This window comes from Otolemur garnettii, unplaced genomic scaffold (assembly GCF_000181295.1).
Source record: "Otolemur garnettii isolate 467f Iridium unplaced genomic scaffold, OtoGar3 scaffold00038, whole genome shotgun sequence".
Taxonomy (NCBI): Eukaryota; Metazoa; Chordata; class Mammalia; order Primates; family Galagidae; genus Otolemur; species Otolemur garnettii.
In genome coordinates this window covers 6275369-6294763 of record NW_003852433.1, presented here as the reverse complement: position 1 = coordinate 6294763, position 19395 = coordinate 6275369, and the positions used below count along the sequence as shown (strand labels likewise).

The 19395-nt window shown below is 41.3% G+C and overlaps 1 protein-coding gene across 1 annotated transcript in view; it reads left to right on the top strand.

Moving 5' to 3' along the window:
- CORO1C (coronin 1C) overlaps positions 1 to 19395 on the top strand; it is a 91855-nt gene that overhangs the window by 38994 nt on the left and 33466 nt on the right. The window contains exon 3 of the mRNA XM_012805252.2: positions 18954 to 19076. Coding sequence (XP_012660706.2) covers positions 18954 to 19076 — 123 coding nt within the window. The remainder of the gene's footprint in view (positions 1 to 18953; positions 19077 to 19395) is intronic.

The following is a 19395-nucleotide window of genomic DNA, read 5'->3' as shown; positions in this document are numbered from 1 at the left end:
GGTGTATGTGGCTGGCGCCTTAGCCACTTGAGCCACAGGCGCGGAGCCTGTACACGCTCTTGATTTTTTTTGAGACAGAGTCTTAGTTTGTCACCCTTGCTAGAGTGCTGTAGCATGATAGCTCAGAGCAACCTCAAACTCCTGGGCTTAAGTGATTCTCTTGCCTCAGACTCCTAAGTAGTTAGGACTACAGGTGCCTGCCACAATGCCTGGCTATTTTTAGAGACAAGGTCTCACTCTGGCTCCAGCTGGTCTCAAACCTGTGGGCTCAGGCAATCTCCCTGCCTTGGCCTCCCAAGTGCTGGGTAGAGCTACTTTGTGCCCAGCCTCTGCTCTTGATTTCTTAATTCTCTTGGATAGAGGATGCAAACTGAGTGTGTAGTAGCCTTTTGCACAGGTTCTCTAGAATCTTGCCTTACTGAATTATGGTAGGCAGCCCCAAATATGACCTCCTGTGGCTCTGATCTCTCAGGATTCATGCCATTTTGGGGTTCCGCCCACATTAGGTAGGGCTGACCTGTGTAACCATAGGATATGGTGGAATTGATAGAATGTGACTTCTGAGACTAGGTCATAAAAGCCTACTGGCATCCACTTTGTTTTACTTTGGAGCTACCATGTTGTAAGGACTCTTGAGCAACTTTGTAGAGCGGTTTTGTAGAGCAGTCCTGAGGACCTCCTGCCAATGGCCAGCACCAACGTACCAACCACGAGGTGAGCCATCTTGAAGGTAGATCCTGCAACTCTACTCAAGCTGCCAGGTGACTGGAGCTCTGACAGATAGACTCCTAAAAGATTCTGGGCCAGAACTACCCAGATAAGCCATTTTTGAACTCTTGACCCTCAGAAACTGTGAGATAATGAATATTGTTTGTTTTTGGCAGCTGAATTTTAGTGTAACCTGCTAAGCATCAATTGATAACAAATACATGTATTTTCATAATATATTACTTGACTCATAACATTAGTTGACACAATTCATATATGAATAATTTAGAATGACCTAGAAGAGCTTCTGGCTCAGCGCCCATTGCTCAGTGGGTAGGGCACTGGCCACATACAGTGAGGCAGGTGGATTCGAATTCAGCCCCACCCTACGAAACAACATCAACTGCAACAGAAAAATAGCCGGGCAGGGTGGTGCCTGTGGCTCCTCAAAGGAGTAGGTCACTCCATATACCAGAGGTGGTGGGTTCAAACCTGGCCCCGGCCAAAAAAAAAACTGCAAAAAAAAAAATAGCCAGGTGTTATGGCAAGGTGCCTGTAGTTCCAGCTACTTGGGAGGCTGAGGCAAGAGAATCGCTTAGGCCCAAGAGTTTGAGGTTGCTGTGAGCTGTGAGGCCATAGCACTCTACCGAGGGTGACATAATATGACTCTGTCTCAAAAAGAAAAAAAAAAGACCTTCTGGTAGTTTTGAGTACTATCGTTCCAGCACTCCTTAAAAAAAAAAACTATCATAAATATTTTTAAATGTTCTAGATGAATAAGTGAGGGATTCTGTGCAATAGCAGGAGAGAATTATATTGTGTGGCAAGATTTTGTTATCCTGTGTTCTGTATACTTTCATATACCTAAAAAAAGATGTTGTAAGGTAATAGTCACTATTTTATGCTTAATTTCAGTTATGTTGTTGGTTTTTAGGAAAAAGTCTGGAACATTAACATTGATGGGGACTAATGGTGATTTTTATTTTTTTCTTTGTGATGACCTGTACTTTTTTCCCAACATATTTTATGACAGACTTATTATATGTAGAGATGATAAGATGATGATGATGATTTGAGACAGAGTACTGTTCTGTTGCCCTGGGTAGAGTATAGTGGTGTCATTATAGCTCACAACAACCTTAAACTCCTAGGCTCAAGTGATTGATCCTCTTGCCTCAACCTCCCAAGTAGCTGGGACTACAGGTGCTTGCCACACCCACCACCTGGCTATTTTTTTAGAGATGGTGTCTCATTCTGGCTCAGGCTGTTCTCAAACTCATGAGCTCAAGCAATCCACCCGCGTCGGCCTCCCAAAGTGCTAGGATTACAGGCACGAGCCACAGTGCCCCACCATGAGATTATTTTTTAAAAGTGTTATCAGTAATATTATTGGAGCACATATAAGGAGCTAATTGTTTAAATATTAGTGAAATTAGTCAGGCACGGTGGCTCATGCTTGTTGGATTATCCCAACACTCTGGGAGGCCAAGGTGGATCGATTGTCTGAGCTCTGGAGTTCAAGACCAGCCTGAGCAGAAGCAAGACTCCATCTCTAAAAAAAAATAGCTGGGCATTGTGGTGGGCACTTGTATTCCTAGCTACTTGGAAAGCCTGAGGCAAGAGGATTGCTTGAACCCAAGAGTTTGAGGTTGCTGTGAGCTTAAGATGTCACAGCACTCTATAGAGGCTGAGCAAGTGAGACTCCAAAAAGTGAGTTTCCAGAAAAAAATTATAGTAAATATTGGTGAAATTTGAAATAGTACTTTAAAAAGTCACATTCAGGGCAGCACCTATGGCTCAGATGAGTAGGGTGCTGGCCCCATATGCCAGAGGTGGCGGGTTCAAACCCAGCCCTGGCTAAAACTGCCAAAAAAAAAAAAGTCACATTCATTCATTGATTCACATACTCATTCTTTACAGATTTGAGTGCCTGTGATCTTCCAGGACTTGTGCTGGGTTCTTGCTTTTAAAAAGCTTCAGTGACAGCTGCCCTTGATCTGTCTAGTTGCAAGTTTTGTGTGTGCATAAAGTGCTCTGGCACAGCGATGTGAGAGATGAGTTCCATCTGAGGCTTGGAAGGCAAGGAAGACTTCACAGAGAAGATTGTATTTGAATCCAGGTTTCTTCTGTGTGTGGGGACAAGGGATGAAACAGAAGAGGAACCCAGTGAGTTCCCTAAACTGGGAAGTTAAAAGAGGTGCTCTGTTCCCAGGAGGGCAAAGAATAGGTAGTAGCCTCATTCCTCCTTCAGACTCTAGGATCTCTGGGAGTTTAAGTTGTTATTTTCTAGTATTAGAGAAATGGGACGTTTGATCAGAGAAGGATCAAATCATTATATATTGTGAGTCAAAGGAAACTGAAGGATAGTTTTTTGGTAGAAAATTTTAGATTTCTTGACTTTTTTCCTTCACTTTCAGTGTGAATTGTGGAAAGTTGATATTTTCCTTGATTTTTACATAGAAAAGAAGTAGAATAAACACTTTACTACATTTTAGGATCATTGTTATTACTAGATCAATGTGGCTTTTTTTTTTTTTTTTTTGCATCATCTTTAGGAAAAGCAGTAGTTGACTGTCATAGCCATGAAATGAGACGCCTGGATGGCATCACATTGTACTTGGAGGATCCTCTTCATAAATAGTGTCTTGGTTTTTGCACTCTGGTAGGGTTTCTGCAGTTGGGTTGCAGAAATTGAGTGGTTGCCCAAGAATCTGGGATCTTTTGTGGATTGAAACTTAGGTCTCTGAGTCTTTATTTGATTTGTACATGAATATTTTTTTTGGTACATGAATATTTTTTATTAACTTTTTTTCCTAGTAAGCATGAAGAATTGTTTTGGTATAGAAACTGTGGTCTGATTGACACTTAATCCTTTGCATTCTTTCTCTGGGATTAGAAAGCTGAGTAACAAAACACATTAGCTTGTCAGGGCTTTGATTCTGTCAGCTCAGAGAATTGTCTTAAGGTTTGGAAAGTACTGAGTCTATACCACGCCTTGTGAGGACACGACAGTGATGAAATCATAGCAGTTCACATTTGTTGTGGGTCCCTTTAAGTGCCAGGCGCCATGCTGCTAAGTGCCTTCTTTCATGGGCTAGTTCAGAAGGAATGGCAGTCTCCTGATGGTGCTTTTCTGTGTGATCTGCAGTCACTGCCAGCACCTGCTGGATTTGCATTGGCTGCGACTTCGCCCTACTGTACACTGCTGACAGGCAATTTCCATTTCTACAAATAGTGGTGCTCTGCTTTAGTCAAGGGTGGCAGCACCAGTAGCCCTTTGTGCAGATGTGGACATCTGGCACTTGGTAGCTTTGGTGCTATGGGCACAGGATTTGATTTGGTGCCAGCCAGTGTCCTGATTTGTCCAGAGATGCCCACGTACTGCCTCCTGAAACAGCTTCTGTCTGATGCCAGGGCGCCTTAAACTGTCAAGTGTATGGGCTGTGAAAGCTGGGGGGAGGGAAGGCAAGGAGTGGGCACCAGGTGCAGAACAATGACTTCCAAATTATGTCAGGAGCTGCCAGCCACACGAGCATGGCCTGGCCTCATTACCACATGAAGTGCCACAGAAGGGCCTTTTCATTTTATCCTAGTGACTGTGTTTGCCACAGTCTTGCTGGGGTGGGGGGTGGGGCACGCTACTCACCCCCAGTTAACAATGGAGCACAAAGTCCTGGCAGTAGGAACTTCACAATGTACCCTGGGGCTATTTTTGATGACAGTGACTCACTGTGAGAGGGTGCCCTGGCAGATGCTGCTTTCTACCCTCCCTTCCTAGCCCTCCCCTGCCCTTCCCTAGAGATGAGCAGGCAGCCTGTCCTTTGTGCCTTCCTGACCGGCTGCTCCTGCTGCTGCAGTTCACTGATATGTCCACAGCAGCGGCCGCAGGCCTGACGAGGCTCTGACAGTGGTTTTTACCATATATGGCCATCAGAGTGCTGAGGCTGTCAGCCGGCCAGGATAATTTCCTTCCTTTGCTTTGATTGGCTGCATTGCTGCTCAGAGAATGGTGGGATCTGGGAGTGTGGGGTGAAGTGAAGCCACTGAGTCAAGTGCAGAGAACAGTTAACTCTTTCTTGGGTTGTGTAGAGCGATAGTGTTCGCTGAGCACGTAGGCAAGTGCTATTGCTAAAGCTCTCGGTGTAGAAATGTGGTAACCCCTGCCTGGAAAAGTGGCTCTGTCTCAGGCTAAGAAACGTATCTGAATACATGGGATTCTCAAATAGTCTCAAGGTGTAGTGAATAAATTTCTGCAGTTATAATTTGTCCAGAGGCCACCTTACCGCATGTAGCAATTGCTTCTGCCGAGCTGAATGTCTGGTAGTTAGGAGTGGGACCTGAGTGGAGTCCAGGGAAGATTGTGCTGGGAGGGCCAGTGGTGGGTGGGGCACGTGCCTGCGTTCTCCGAGGAGCAGGGACTTGGGTTTCATTTCTGGCTGAGCTTTAAGTCATGAGGAAAGGATACAGGCTACTGAATTGGGTTTGTACTCCAGCCCTCTTGCTTGTTTACAAGTGCTACAAGATATGAACTGCCTGGGCCATGGAGCCCAAGGTATTTATCTGAAAAAAAAAAAAAAAAAAAGAAAAAGTTGTAATCTTTTCCTATTTTTCATTCTCTAAGGCTTATGGACAAACTGATGCTGTGATTGGAAAGGGTAGCCCTGGAGCTCTTCATCAGTCGCAGAGGGTCCCAGTAGAGAAATCTCGAGCATCATGTGCTCACTGCGAGGGATTAGGCAACCAGTTACTCTCCTTTCTGATTTGATATCGAATGCTTTAATTTCCTACATTGTGTTACTTCTTTTGCTTTTTAGCATTTGCTTTCCAGCTGAAGTTTATTTTAACGAGGTTCTGCCTCATTTTGGGTTCCTGGATTTTGTTTGTTTGCAGCCTAGAAACATCATGTGGAATTACTTGTCTGCAGTGATGAGCAGGAAATATTAGGTTTTCACCTTATAAATTTTTTTTAAGTCAGGAAGTTAGGAAATACAGCTTCTCTGGTAGTTCTTGCATATTTAGACATGGTTGAGTGAGGAAATGTTAACTTTCCTGCTGTTTTGCTTTCTGATAATAAAATGTTCATATTTTTTGTTTTAGAGGCAGAGTTTCACTTTGTTGCCCTCGGTAGAGAGCTGTGGTGTCACAGCTCACAGCAACTTCCAACTCCTAGGCTTAGGTGATTCTCTTGCCTCACCCTCCCGAGTAGCTGGGACTACAGGCGCCTGCCACAACGCCCAGCTATTTTTTGTTGCAGTTTGGCCAGGGCCGGGTTCGAACCCACCACCCTTGGTATATGGGGCCAGCGCCCTCTCACTGAGCCACAGGCGCTGCCCTAAAATATTTATTGTTTTACAGTAACTTCTCTCAAGTTCTTTTTTTTTTTTTAATTTTTTTATTTCTTATAGCATAACTGTGTACATTAATGCAATCATGGGGTCCAGTGTGCTGTTTTCATATACATTTTGAAATACTCTCATCAAACTGGTTAACATAACCTTCATGTCATTTTCTTAGTTATTGAATTAATTCATTCATACTCTGCTTTTAGAAAGATTCACTTGTACCCTTGTAAGATAAACCATAGAGGTGACCCCACCAATCATCTTCCCTCCCCCCATCCAACCCCCTCGCCTCCCCTCTCCCACCCTCAAGTTCTTTTTGTTTTTTTTTTTTGAGACAGAGCCTCAAGCTGTCCCCCTGGGTAGAGTGCCGTGGCATTATAGCTCACAGCAACCTCCAACTCCTGGGCTCAAGCGAGTCTCCTGCCTCCACCTCCCAAGTGGCTGGGACCACAGGCACCCGCCACAACGCCTGGCTATTTTTTGGTTGCAGCTGTCGTTGTTTTTGGCGGGTCCGGGCTGGGGATTCGAACCCGCCACCTTAGGTGTACGTGGCTGGCGCCTTAGCTGGTTGAGCTATAGGCGCTGAGCCCACCCTCAAGTTCTTAATGGACTTTAAAATTTGGTCTATTCAGTATTAAACCCAGTTTTTAGAGAAGACCTGTGATGCCACAATTATTTGCTTGGCATTTTCACTTCTGCCCATGAAGACTGCCCTTTTTTACTTACAGGCAGGTGAGATAACTATAGAACCACACTGCCTCTCCCTGGCAGCTTTAGTTGCTGGCTTACTTACCTTACAGGGTAACTCAATCTGCATGTTTTATTCCAGAGCACCTCCTCTTACCTCAAGGTTGGTGTTTCTGGTTCCCTGTAAAGTAAAGCCTCCTCAGAATGCTTTAATCTGGGCTGTGAGTATCTTTCAGTGACCAGCCTGTCCACAAGTCATATATTGTGTGCATCAGTCTTTTTGGTTTGCTGCTGAGTCCATCTCATTATCTACCCCCACCCCCACCCCCGGTTCCATGACCACAATCACTCTAGCTCCTCCCTGGGGAGCAGCAAGGGCTTAAGAAATTCCAACAGAACATGTATCCACATAAATAATACTGTCATAAGAAAAAGGAAGTTGAAAAAAAAGGAAAACCCACTTCAATAGATATCCTTTGACTCCTTTGAACTCCGCACAGTGTGAATGGAGCCCTTATGCTTGGGTGGAAAACTTTTCTTCTGCTTCCGAGCACATGTGTGACTTACCATTCTCCTTGCCGAGTTCAAGACTTCTTGCTATATTGCCTCAACACCAGAAATGAGTTGTCACTGAAATGTAGGCTCATGTGATTTTGATACTTATTTTTTCCTAAAATGAAAACGTAAATGTGAGGCAGGGGAAAATCTTTAACTCTTCCTCGTTCCTTGAGTCCGGTAATATAAGGTGTCGGTGATTGCCTTCCACAGGATGTGTTGGGGGCTCTTTAGGCCTTTACATCTGAGAGTGGTGTAACCAGTCTGAATAATAGGCCGAGATGACTGCAGATAAGAAGTTGGAAAAGTACTGGAAGTGAGATAGCTGTCTGTGCTGGATTAGATAAGGGAGACGGTGTGGAAAGCAGTGAGGATCCAGCACCCTAGGAAGGGGTGGGTTTCTATGACGAACTCCATAGTGTAGACTGGAAAGTAATTGTTTGTGGAAAATATTAAAGGGGACTATTTGATTTGATCGATGACATGGATGTGTTATTTTTTGTCACCATGGGGGTATATTAATTTTGTGAAAACATACATCTATGTTAGTTATGAGAAGAGTAAGCCAACTGGGTGAAGTATTGTGTGACTTTGGCAGAATATTACATCTCCCTTCTTGAAGGAACAAGTGATTATTAGATTGATCTGCCTTAGCACCAACTTAGTAGCATTTTCAATGTGATCTTATACTGAGCAAGTTAATGTGTGGGTTGAAAATAATTATGTGAGGAATCACTCTTACCTTAAGAAAAGAGTCATTCTGAGTGATCTTTTGTATAATATATAAGACATATTTGAAACATCCCAATTTGAAATTAGAGGGTTTAGGAAGGTGAATATTTCAACAGGTACATCTGCAGTATACCATGCTTCCTTTTAAAAACATATCCCAGAGAAGAGCTACTTTATTAAAACATATCTGAGGAATTTTCTGGGCATGTTTGTATACATTTAGGATTTTTTGATTGCACAGTACCATCTCTCAGTATGTAGGATGAGTGTGCTTCTTAAATGTGGATTTCTTTTTGGAATGAGGTATAAATAAATTATACTTTCACATGTTATTAGGAGCTTTTGTGATTTTCCATTCAAGTTGATGGGAAATAAAAGAAATATCATTTCTTAAGAGTTACATTGGATTTTCTGTGCCTAAAGAGAAATGGTTTTGCAAAGTTATTTAAATTAGGTTTTTACCAAGTTAAGGGTTGCTGCCTGGAACATACTCGCTGTTACCCTCAGCTTGGGCTAGCCACGTGGAAATTGTTCTCTTATACCTCTCCCTGTGCCAGCTGTACACATGCTTCAGAGGCTGCATTTTCCTTTGGGCTCATGTTGCTTGGCTCTAGGCAGGCCACTGGATCTTTCAGATAATAATGTCTGTAAGCCACTGTCCTGACCTATTTCACCAATGTCCCGTGAGTTTATGAACTGGGCTCTAGGCCAGAGCCTTTGGGAACCTTGGTGTTGGTCATTTTTGCCCCTTGTTGAGTTGACTGACTTGTTGGTATTCCCAATTACTTGGAGTTTTAGTTAGAGAGATACAGTGAAAGCTATTCTATGCCATGTGATTGGGGCCAGTAATAATCAATGAATTAAAAAAATGTATTTAAAGCAACAGTCTAAGTAGCTGATAGTTAACATTCTCAGTTAAACTTTCAATTCTGTGCTAGAAAAGCAGTAATATTCTAGATGATGCAATAGAGGAAGGTGGTTTATCCCGAATGAAACAGTAGATGATCTGTTAGTAAAATTAAGTTTTTTATATATTAGCCTTGGAACATTGGAGGGAGGGTCTGAAAATGTCACCTTTTAGTTAAACAAGTTATCTAAACGCTGGCATTAAATTCTTGTATCTTCCTTCCAGCCTGAGCATTCATTTAAATTTGCTGCTTAGAGGTGCAGGTAAGCTATATATCACCCATAAGGTTGTGGTACGTGTCTTTCTGAATGGCCCTTCACAGCCTAGCAAATTAGACACGGATTCTTTGGTTTATTCACTGGATGATAAATGAGTATGTGTCTTGGGGATGAGTGAGAACTGCACTCTCATTAGATCCTAGTGTAAAATGTCTTCAGAAAGGTGTTTCCTCATCTTTACCATTTAAGGCCGTTATCAGTATGGTTTCCTTCAGTCTCCATGGACTCGAGCTCTCAGCAGTTTCTAAGTGCCTAGCTCTGCGTTTTAACAGTATATGCTCACTTGGTGAATAATGTACATATATACTCACTGGGCACAAATACATCGTCATGCTTTTGTTTTGATTTTTGTTATGAGTAGGAATTTATTCAGAGGTATGAGCCTGAGAAAGTGAGATAGCTGAGACTCAACTGTGTTTGTGAATTTCCAGCATCCCAGATGATTGCTGTGTGTTTAAAATGCCATTTCCCTGCGTGCTTTCTTCTCATTTTTGTTCTTTTGTTATTATCAGATCTTTAGTCGGTTGCCCTTCTCCTGTGCTGCAGTATGATGCTGTTTTCCCTGTTTTATTTGTTGTAAGAATTTATGATGACATCATAACCAGAGGAAGCAGCTGCTTGCAGAATATTATTTTTTATTAAGCTTATGTTTCTGATGGCCAGCTGCCAGTTATTTTAACATTACAAATTTTCTTTCCCTATCCAGATCTAGTGTGGATGGTTGGTGATACTTTCGTGTCTGCCTTTTGACTTTATGCCTCAGTTTCTTTATTTAGAAAATGAGGATAATAAAGTTTTATAATAAAATAAAGATTGTTGTGAGAATGAAGATATCATGACAGTTCCTAACTCTAAAAGTGTTATTATTATTTGATTTTGATAGAAAGGATGGAAGAGGGTGGCAGAATGTTCTTTTAGTGACATTTAGGTCCCTGAGAAAATGTTAGATGTTCGTACTTTTATGCTGTAGACTGAGCTGGGAATGTGTTATTATTATTATTATTCTCACGTGTTTTACTTGACCGAGGAATGCTAGGGAACAGCTATTAACTTTTAGCTAGGTTTATTAATTTTAACTTGAAAAAAAGTCATTTGCTAAGCTTCTTAGTATGGTAATTAAGAGCAACTAGCATTAGTACTTCCAGATTTCCCTCAAAATTGCTTTATGTCTGAGCAAAAGTCTGAGCCAGATTGGAAAAAAATCATTTGGTCTTCTTGGGAGTTCAGAGTTCACTATTATACTTTGCCAAATGTGGTTTTCTGGGGAGAGCCCACGAATGCAGACCCTGAGATAAAATCAAGCAATTTAGGTAGAAAATCTTTTTTCCTTGGGAGTAAAAAGTTTTTAAAATGTGATATGTTTCTCAACTATACTATATTTTAATTTTTTTTCAGAATAGGAAATGTATCAAACAAAATAATAGGATACTTACCCACAAGATTAAGCAGATGTCAATATTTTGCCATGCTTATTTCATATCTCTGTCTTTTGGAAAAAATAAATAAAGCATAACCAATGTAACTCAAATACCATTCTCTTGTCTTTTTTTCTCCTTCCTCAGAGTTAATCATTTCTTCAAACATGCAACATATTACAAACCCATGCTTATGTAATAAAAATATAAAGATACATACTTTTGCAATAAAACATATACATATATAAAATATGTATAATATTTTTATATTTTTATTACATATGCATGGGTTTGTAACTTTTTTTTTTTTAAGACAGAGTCTCACTATGCCACCCTCAGTAGAGGGCTGTGGTGTCAGAGCTTACAGCAACCTCAAACTCTTGGGCTTAAGCAATTCTCTTGCCTCAGCCTCCCAAGTAGCTGGGACTACAGGTCCCCTCCACAACGCCCGGCTCTTTTGTTGTTGTTGTTGAAGTTGTCATTGTTGTTTAGCAGGCCCGGGCCAGGTTTGAACCTGCCACCCTCTGTATGTGGTCGGCACCCTCACCACTGAACTACGGGTGCCGAGCCTGTAACATGTGTTTTTATTTTGTATGTTAACTGTTGTGTAGATGATATTTATTTCTGTATTGAAGGATAGTGAAATTGTTTCTGCTTTTGCCACTTTTCCAACAGTACTACAATAAATATTATTCTTACATAAACTATGGAAGTGTTTCTCTCATCCGGGCCGCATAGCAGTGGTATTGCTGGGGTAGACATCATCACCTCCACTTATTATCAAATTTTTCTGGAAAGGAGTTGTAGCAAGATACTACGTAAGCAGTTTATATGAGTTCCCCTGTCCTGACATCCTTGCTAGCATTCGTACTTAGACTTTTAAATTTTTGCCAGTTTTAATATGTATAAAATGATACCTTATTGTTCTAATTTGCATTTATTTGTTAGTGAGATTAAGTTTTGTTTTGTTTTATTTTATTTTATTGAGACGAGGTTTTGCTTTTTTGCCCAGGCCAGAGTGCAGTGGTGTCATCACAGCTCACAGTAACCTCAAACTTCTGGGCTCCAGTGATACTTCTCTTTCAGCCTCCTGAATAGCTGGGAGTACAGGTGTCCACTGTCATCCCTGGCTGATTAAAAAAAAAAAAAATTATAGTAAGTGGGGTCTCTCTATGTTGTTCAGGCTGGTCTCACACTCCTCACTTCAAGCAATCCTCATGCTTTGGCTTCTGAAAATACTAGGTTGCAAGCATAAGCCACTAGGCCTGGCCCGAGTATATTTTCTTGTATTTATTTTCTTTTCAGGTTTCCTTCCCTGTGAATTCTCCCCTCGTATCATCTGCCCGTTATTCTGTTCAGGTTGTTTGTTGACTTTGTTCAGTCTGTATATTGTACATTTCTTCTTCCAGTTTACAGCTTGTCTGTTCACTTATGTTTTTTGAGAACGACTCATGCTGCTGAATTTGGCTAGAGTTTTCATTTTTTGAGAGTTTGTATCAATGTTTATAAGCCTCAAAGTCTTAAGTTTTTCTTTTATATTGTCCTTTGTGTCAAAGGGATACATACATTCCTTAATGAGTTTAGCAGGAGTCTTCTTTTTTCTGTTCTCTGCAAAAGTTTTTTGAGTTCTCTTCCTTGACTGTTTGGTAAAACTCAAACCTATGAAACCATCTGGGCCTAGTATTTTTTGGTATTTGGTGAGTGATTGATTTATGGGGGGGCTGATGGGTAGTGTTATTCTTTTGTGGTTATAGACTTATTCAAGTCTTTTATTTATTCTTGAGTATATTATCATGTTACATTTTTTTCTGTGAGGTTGTCTGGTTAGTGCTTTCAAATTTACTTTCAAATGTTATTCCTAGTATTTTCATATTCCGTTAAGCTTCTAGCATATTTTATAAGTGAATCACTTTAAAATTCCTGCTATTTGGCTCGGCGCCTGTGGCTCAAGTGGCTACGGCTCCAGCCACATACACCTAAGGTGGTGGGTTCGAATCCAGCCCGGGCCCACCAAACAACAACGGCTGCAACCAAAAAAATAGCCGGCGTCATGGCAGGCGCCTGTAGTCCCAGCTACTTGGGAGGCTGAGGCAGGAGACTCGCTTGAGCCCAGGAGTTGGAGGTTGCTGTGAGCATGATGCCATGGCACTCTACCCAGGGGGAAAGCTTGAGGCTCCGTCTCAAAAAAAAAAAAAAAAAATCCTGCTATTGCCTTCTAACTTTTCCTGATTTATTCAGTTTATTATTTACTTTCTTTTTCATTAACTTCTCTTACAATTTTTCTATAATTTGGATGCGCTCTGTTCATTTTCACACTTCTCAAGTTAGATGCATAGCTCATTAATTTTCAGTCTTTTCCAATATATGCATTTAAGACGATATAAAATTTTCTTTCTTTGTTTTTAATTGTTGAGGAATTATTGAGGGCACAGAGAACCATGTTAACACTGCTTGCATTTGTTAGGTAAAGTCCCTCTTATAATAAGACTATAAAAATTCCACTGAGATCTGTTTGAGCTGTGTCCCAAACATTTGGAAATGTTATTTATTTATTGTTCAGTTTATCCATTATGAGTCTTTAAACGGTGAATTATTTAGTGAATTTAAAAGTGTTCAAATGTACTGGAGAATTTTGTCTTATTTTATTTTTAAAATTAAAAAAAAAAATGTTTTTTGAGGTTGGGGATATGGTTCTTGCTTTATTGCCTCGGCATGAAGGCAGTGGCATGATGATAGCTTACTGCAACCTCAAAGTCCTGAGCTCAAGCCACCCTCCTGCCTCAGCCTTCCTAGTAGTTGGGACTACAGGTGCATGCCATCATACCTGGCTAATTTTTCTATTTTTTTTGTAGAGATAGGGGTCTTGCAGTGTTGCTCAGGTTGGTCTTGAAATCCTTACCTCTGTGGTCCTCCCTCTTCGGCCTTCCAAAGTGTTAGGTTTAGAGGCATGAGCCGTAATTTTTAATTATATTGCATTTTACTTAGAATGTGCTGTACACATCATACTGATTCCTTGGTATTTGGGGGGATTTGCTTTGTGGTCTCCTAATAGGCCATTTATAAAAATTTATGTTTAATGTGTCCTTGAAAAAAATATCTTTTAAAGTATTAGCTACAGGGTTAAATATATATGTTAGATCAAAATTGTTAATTTTGTTAAAATTTTTTTTGCTCTGAGTATTCTCCAGAATTCTATTAAAATCTTCCGTATGCATATTAATTTTTTCTTCTTAATCTCTTAAATCTTTATGGCAATCTCTTTTTTTTGAGACGGAGCCTCAAGCTATCCCCCCCTGGGTAGAGTGCCATGGCATCACAGCTCACAGCAACCTCCCACTCCTGGGGCCAAGAGAGTCTCCTGCCTCAGCCTCCCAAGTAGCTGGGACTACAGGTGCCCGCCACAGCACCTGGCCATTTTTTGGTTGCAGCCATCATTGTTGTTTGGCGGCCCGGGCTGAGGATTCGAACCCGCCACCTTAGGTGTATGTGGCTGGCGCCTTAGCCACTTGAGCCACAGGTGCCGAGCCGGCAATCTCTTAAGATTATGGCTTTGTCATTTTCTTAGAGTTCTGTCAACTTCTGCCTATTTTTTTTTTTTTTTTTTTGTGACAGAGTCTCACTTTGTCCTCCTTAGGGTGCTGTGGTGTCATGGCTCACATTAACCTCAAACTCCTAGGTTCAAGCAATCTTTTTACCTCAGCCTCCCAAGTAGCTGGGACTATAGGCACCTGCCACAGTGCCAGACTAGTTTTTTAGAGATGGTATTTGGCTCTTGTTTAGGCAATTCACCTGCCTTGGCCTCCCAAAGTGCTAGGAGTAAGCTGTGCAGATATAACTACATAGTTAAAGTTTTTAGTGACAATATTACTTCCCAATGAATTATTTCTTTAAATGTTGGGTAGTGACACAAATCTTCAATAATGCATTTCATCTTATAGTTTATTCTGGTATTAATAAACTACTGGGTGTATATTTTAATATCCCCCCCCTTAGTTGCCTTTTGATTTCCTCTTTCTGTGGGTCTAAATGAGTTTTTAAATTCCAACACCACCACTCCCATCCTTCTTGTTTAATAAGTAAAAAAAGTTATCTATTTTCTTTCCTTTTACCATTTGTACTTAATTTTAAATCATGTTTATATGACTTAAAGTCTAAAATTGGTCACTTTTCCTGCTTTTCTCTAGAGAAGGGCTCTGAAACCTTGGAACTTGGACAGTATGCATTTTACCATACATGTTATTGTTTTCTGATGTTTTATTGCTGCTTTTTAAAAATTTCCTTGCTTATTTTTTATTTTTATTTCTTTGGCTTTTTTTTTTTTTTTCTTGAGACAGAGTCCCACCCTGTGCCCTGAGCAGAGTGCCATGGTGTCACAGCTCACTGCAACCTCAGACGTGTCTGTGGGCATTTTGCTGCCTCAGCCTGCAGAAGCTACTGGGATTACAGGCACAGGATTACAGGTGCTCTCCGTGGCACCTGGCTGGGTTTTTCATATTTTTAGGAGTTGGGTTCTCACTCTCACTCAGGTACCTTTCAAACCCCTGAGCTCAAGCAATTCTCCCTCCTCAGCCTCCCATAGTGCTGGGATTACGGGCGTGAGCCACCTTGGCCTTGTTTTTATCTGTGCTCCAATAGTCATTAATACTAAGGTTTTACATAGTCAGTACTTATAGGTGTCTACCATATTTACTCCCTACTTTTTTCCCCTTACTGTTGTTTTGGTGTCTCAGTCATTTCTTGGTTGTAGTTGTCATTGTTGTTTGGCGGGCCCGGGCTAGATTCGAACCCGCCGGCTCTGGTGTATGTGGCTGGCGCCTTAGCCACTTGAGCTACAGGCTTATATTTCCCTGAAATGAATCCTTGAACTTCTTGTATATTAATTTTGAAATTCTTTGAGATAAGTCTAAGAGTTTAATTCTTTAAACTAGGGTCTGTACATAGTAAATTCTGTCTCTTTTTGTCTAAAATGTCTTGTTTGCTTTTTTTGATAATCTTGAATGATAGTGTATCTGGGTATAAAGTGCAAAAGTGGTTGTTTTTCTTAGCATTTCCAAGATACTTGTCCATTTCTCTGCTGCTATAATTGCTTTTGAGAAGTCTGCCCACAATCTAATTTACTGTCTCTGTAGGTAATCCTTTTTCTGTGGTTGCTTTTGAGATTTTCTGTTTGTAAGTTGCACTAGGATGTGACTAGATAGCTGTTTACTTCCACTTACACTACCTCTTGAATCTAAATTAGGCTTATGCATTTGAGCGATACTTCTTTTTTTTTTTTTTTTTTTTTTGAGATAGAGCCTCAAGCTGTCCCCCTGGGTAGAGTGCCGTGGCATCACAGGTCACAGCAGCCTCCAACTCCTGGGCTCAAGCAAGTCTCCTGCCTCAGCCTCCCAAGTAGCTGGGATCACAGGTGCCCGCTATAACACCTGGCTGTTTTTTTTTTTTTTTTTTGGTTGCAGCCTTCATTGTTGTTTGGTGGGCCTGGGCTGGATTCAAACCCGCCACCTGAGGTGTATGTGGCTGGCGCCTTAGCCACTTGAGCCACAGGCACCGAGCCTTGAACGATACTTGTGTAGAACATTACCTGAGTGGTAGCTCTAGGGGTACCAGTGGAAATGTCTATTTCACTTGGCTTTTGTGGGAATCCAATAAGAGAATTAGGAGAAATTTAGGCTTAGTAGCTGTTCTTTTTTTTTTTTTTTTTTTTTTTGAGACAGAGCCTCAAGCTGTTCCCCTGGGTAGAGTGCCATGGCATCACGCTCACAGCAACCTCCAACTCCTGGACTCTAGCGAGTCTCCTGCCTCAGCCTCCCAAGTAGCTGGGACCACAGGCGCCCGCCACAACGCCCGGCTATTTTTTGGTTGCAGCATCCTTGTTGGTTTGGCGGGCCTGGGCTGGGGATTGAACCTGCCACCTTAGGTGTACGTGGCTGGCGCCTTAGCTGGTTGAGCTATAGGCGTCAAGCCATCTGTTCCTTTTTTAAGGAGAGACACCATCAAAGATGTGGTGGAGTGAATTCCAGCATTTATTCAGTTTGGGGTAACATTCATTGAGCATTTCAAGTGCTGAGGTAATACCCAGTACTTTCCTTCAATTGTCTCATTTAGTCCTCAGGCCAGCTCTTAAAGAAGCAACTGTTAACATTGTAGTCTTACAGAAGAGGAACTGGGGTTGAGAGTTTTGCCAGGACCTTCATGGCTAGGAAATGGCAGAGCTGTGATCCCGGTCTGGGCAGTCTGCTGGTCAAACATTGGTGCTTCACTGCTAGTCAGTGACCCATGCAGTTCCTTCTTCTGACACCTAGATTACATGTAATATGGGGTTCGTTGACATTTCCTTTTTTTTTTCCTCCAGGGTAACAGATTTTTTTTAGGAAGACCAAAGAGAAAGTTTAGAGCACTTCCAAAAGGAGTTGGAAGTGGGGACATCTTCTTTTTTAAAGTCCTTTTTTGATGATAGATTTCAGGATATTAAAACTGGGTTTAATTAGTTTTGCAAGGGAAAAGGAGAGGATGTGAAGCGTAGAACTCACTTTTCTCAGCAGGAAACCTTCCCAAAGACGATGACCCCATAAGTCTGGCTGAGGGCCCTGCTTCTCTGTCCCTCCACCCCTGTGCCTGTCCTTGCAGAATGTGTCTCATGCTGTAGGGTTAACTGGCTATTCCAGTGTCTCTCCCTCCCACTGGACTCTACGCTCAGCCAGGACAGGACTGCCCTGTTCTTGTCTGTCTCTTCAGCACTCAGTTCAGAGTTTGGCCTTAAAAGTTCACAAATAACACATATTTGTTAATTCTTAGTGATGGGCTTAATTATTATATCGGAAGAACTAACTAATAGTGACAGTTTTCAATTGTGCATTTATTATATTCCAGGTACTGTAATTAAAACTTTTTATGTAGATAATTATAATGCTGGGTTATGATTTACCTAAGAACATTATCTCATTTAATTCTTACAGTAATCCTGGGAGGTAGTATTGTATGAAGTTTAGATAGATTACATGACTTGTCTAAGGTCACCCGCTATTTCAGGCATCCTCAAACTGTGGCCCATGGGCCACATGCAGCCCACCTAGGACATTTATCCGGCCTGCTGGGTGTTTTTGCTGCCGCTGCCTGTCCTGCTTAGTAGCCGACTCGTCCTGGAGCCTGCAGTCCGGCCCTCCAATGGTCTGAGGGACAGTGAACTGGTCCCCTGTTTAAGTTTGAGGACCCCTGTGCTATTTAATCAGTAGAGCCCGATTTGAGCCCATGTCTGTCTGACCCCAGAGTATCTGGTCTTGCACTTAAGCATCCTGCTTCTCTTGAAATCTGGAGATTGCTATAGTCAAGTCAGATCAGAGAAATCATAGAATTTATTGATCTTGAAAAATTGGCAGGCCTGCCCCATTGTTGGGATGATTTGCCATACTAAGAGGGCAGCAGTGACAACAAATGGATTCAGATTCAGTTACACATTGCAGTGATTCCTCTCCCTACACTTGCTCACAGGACATATATAACCGGAACATGGACAACCATTAACCCTTTTAAAAAAAGAAATAGCTTTTCTCCTTGTGTAATTATACCAGCAATTATCTTAATTGATACAAAATTGATCTGATAAGCTGGATTGACTTATGAGATACAAATGTGTAACATAAGCAAATTGTGGTGGCTATTCATGACCAACATTAAACATTTTGTTCTTAATGAGATGTGGGACTACTGGGTGAGGTCAAAGTTTGTAGTATTTAATAATTAGACTGGCTGGCTGGCATTTCTGCTGAGTGAAGATAGTAGAGAGACTGGGGCATTAAAATGTAGTATGCCCTTTAGCCCCTAAGCAATAGCTAAAGCTTTTCTTTTTTTAACTTTAACTTTTTTTTTACTTTAACAGTGCCTTTTATTTCCAGAACTATTAACTTGTATATTAAAGGATATTGTCTTATTGTATTAAGAGTTACATGTCATGATTTGAATACAAAGGTTGAGGGTTTCTTTTGTTTGTTTCTTTTTACAGTAAAAACATCCTTATAATTTGTAATTTGGCTATTTAAAAATTGTGTTTTAGTAAAAAGACTTGTATTCTCTTTTGCTATGCCTGTTAATGCAGTTGTGATTGAATAAAATCTTTGTGGTTCTAGAAATTGGATCCTTGTAATTTGATGATGTATTCTTGGTAGTAGCTTTATGTAGAAATGAGAGTTTATGTAGAGTCTTCTTACTAGTTGACATTCACTAATATAAATGCCATCATACGTAGACAGTTTGAGAGAGAAATGGCCTCAGAAAACTTTTAAGCTGTGTGGTCTTGATGCTACATAATAGGTTTGTCTCTGTTTTCTTCCAGACTGGTCGAATCGACAAATCCTACCCTACGGTATGTGGCCACACAGGACCAGTGCTGGACATAGACTGGTGCCCACATAATGATCAGGTCATTGCCAGTGGTTCAGAGGACTGCACGGTTATGGTAAGCTCCTGAGGGGTGGTGTGCACACAGCCAGGCCAGGCCAGTGAAACTCACCTACTGCTTTTAGAAGTGAGAGAGAGAGAGAGAGAGAGAGAGTGTGTGTGTGTGTAGAGGACTGAAAAGCAGAAAGTTATAGCAGTTATAGACTGTCCATTGGATTATACAGGGGTTTAACTACATTAACATTTATTTATTTATTTTTTTTGAGATGGAGCCTCAAACTATCCCCCTGGGTAGAGTGCCATGGCATCACGCTCACAGCAACCTCCCACTCCTGGGCTCAAGCGAGTCTCCTGCCTCAGCCTCCCAAGTAGCTGGG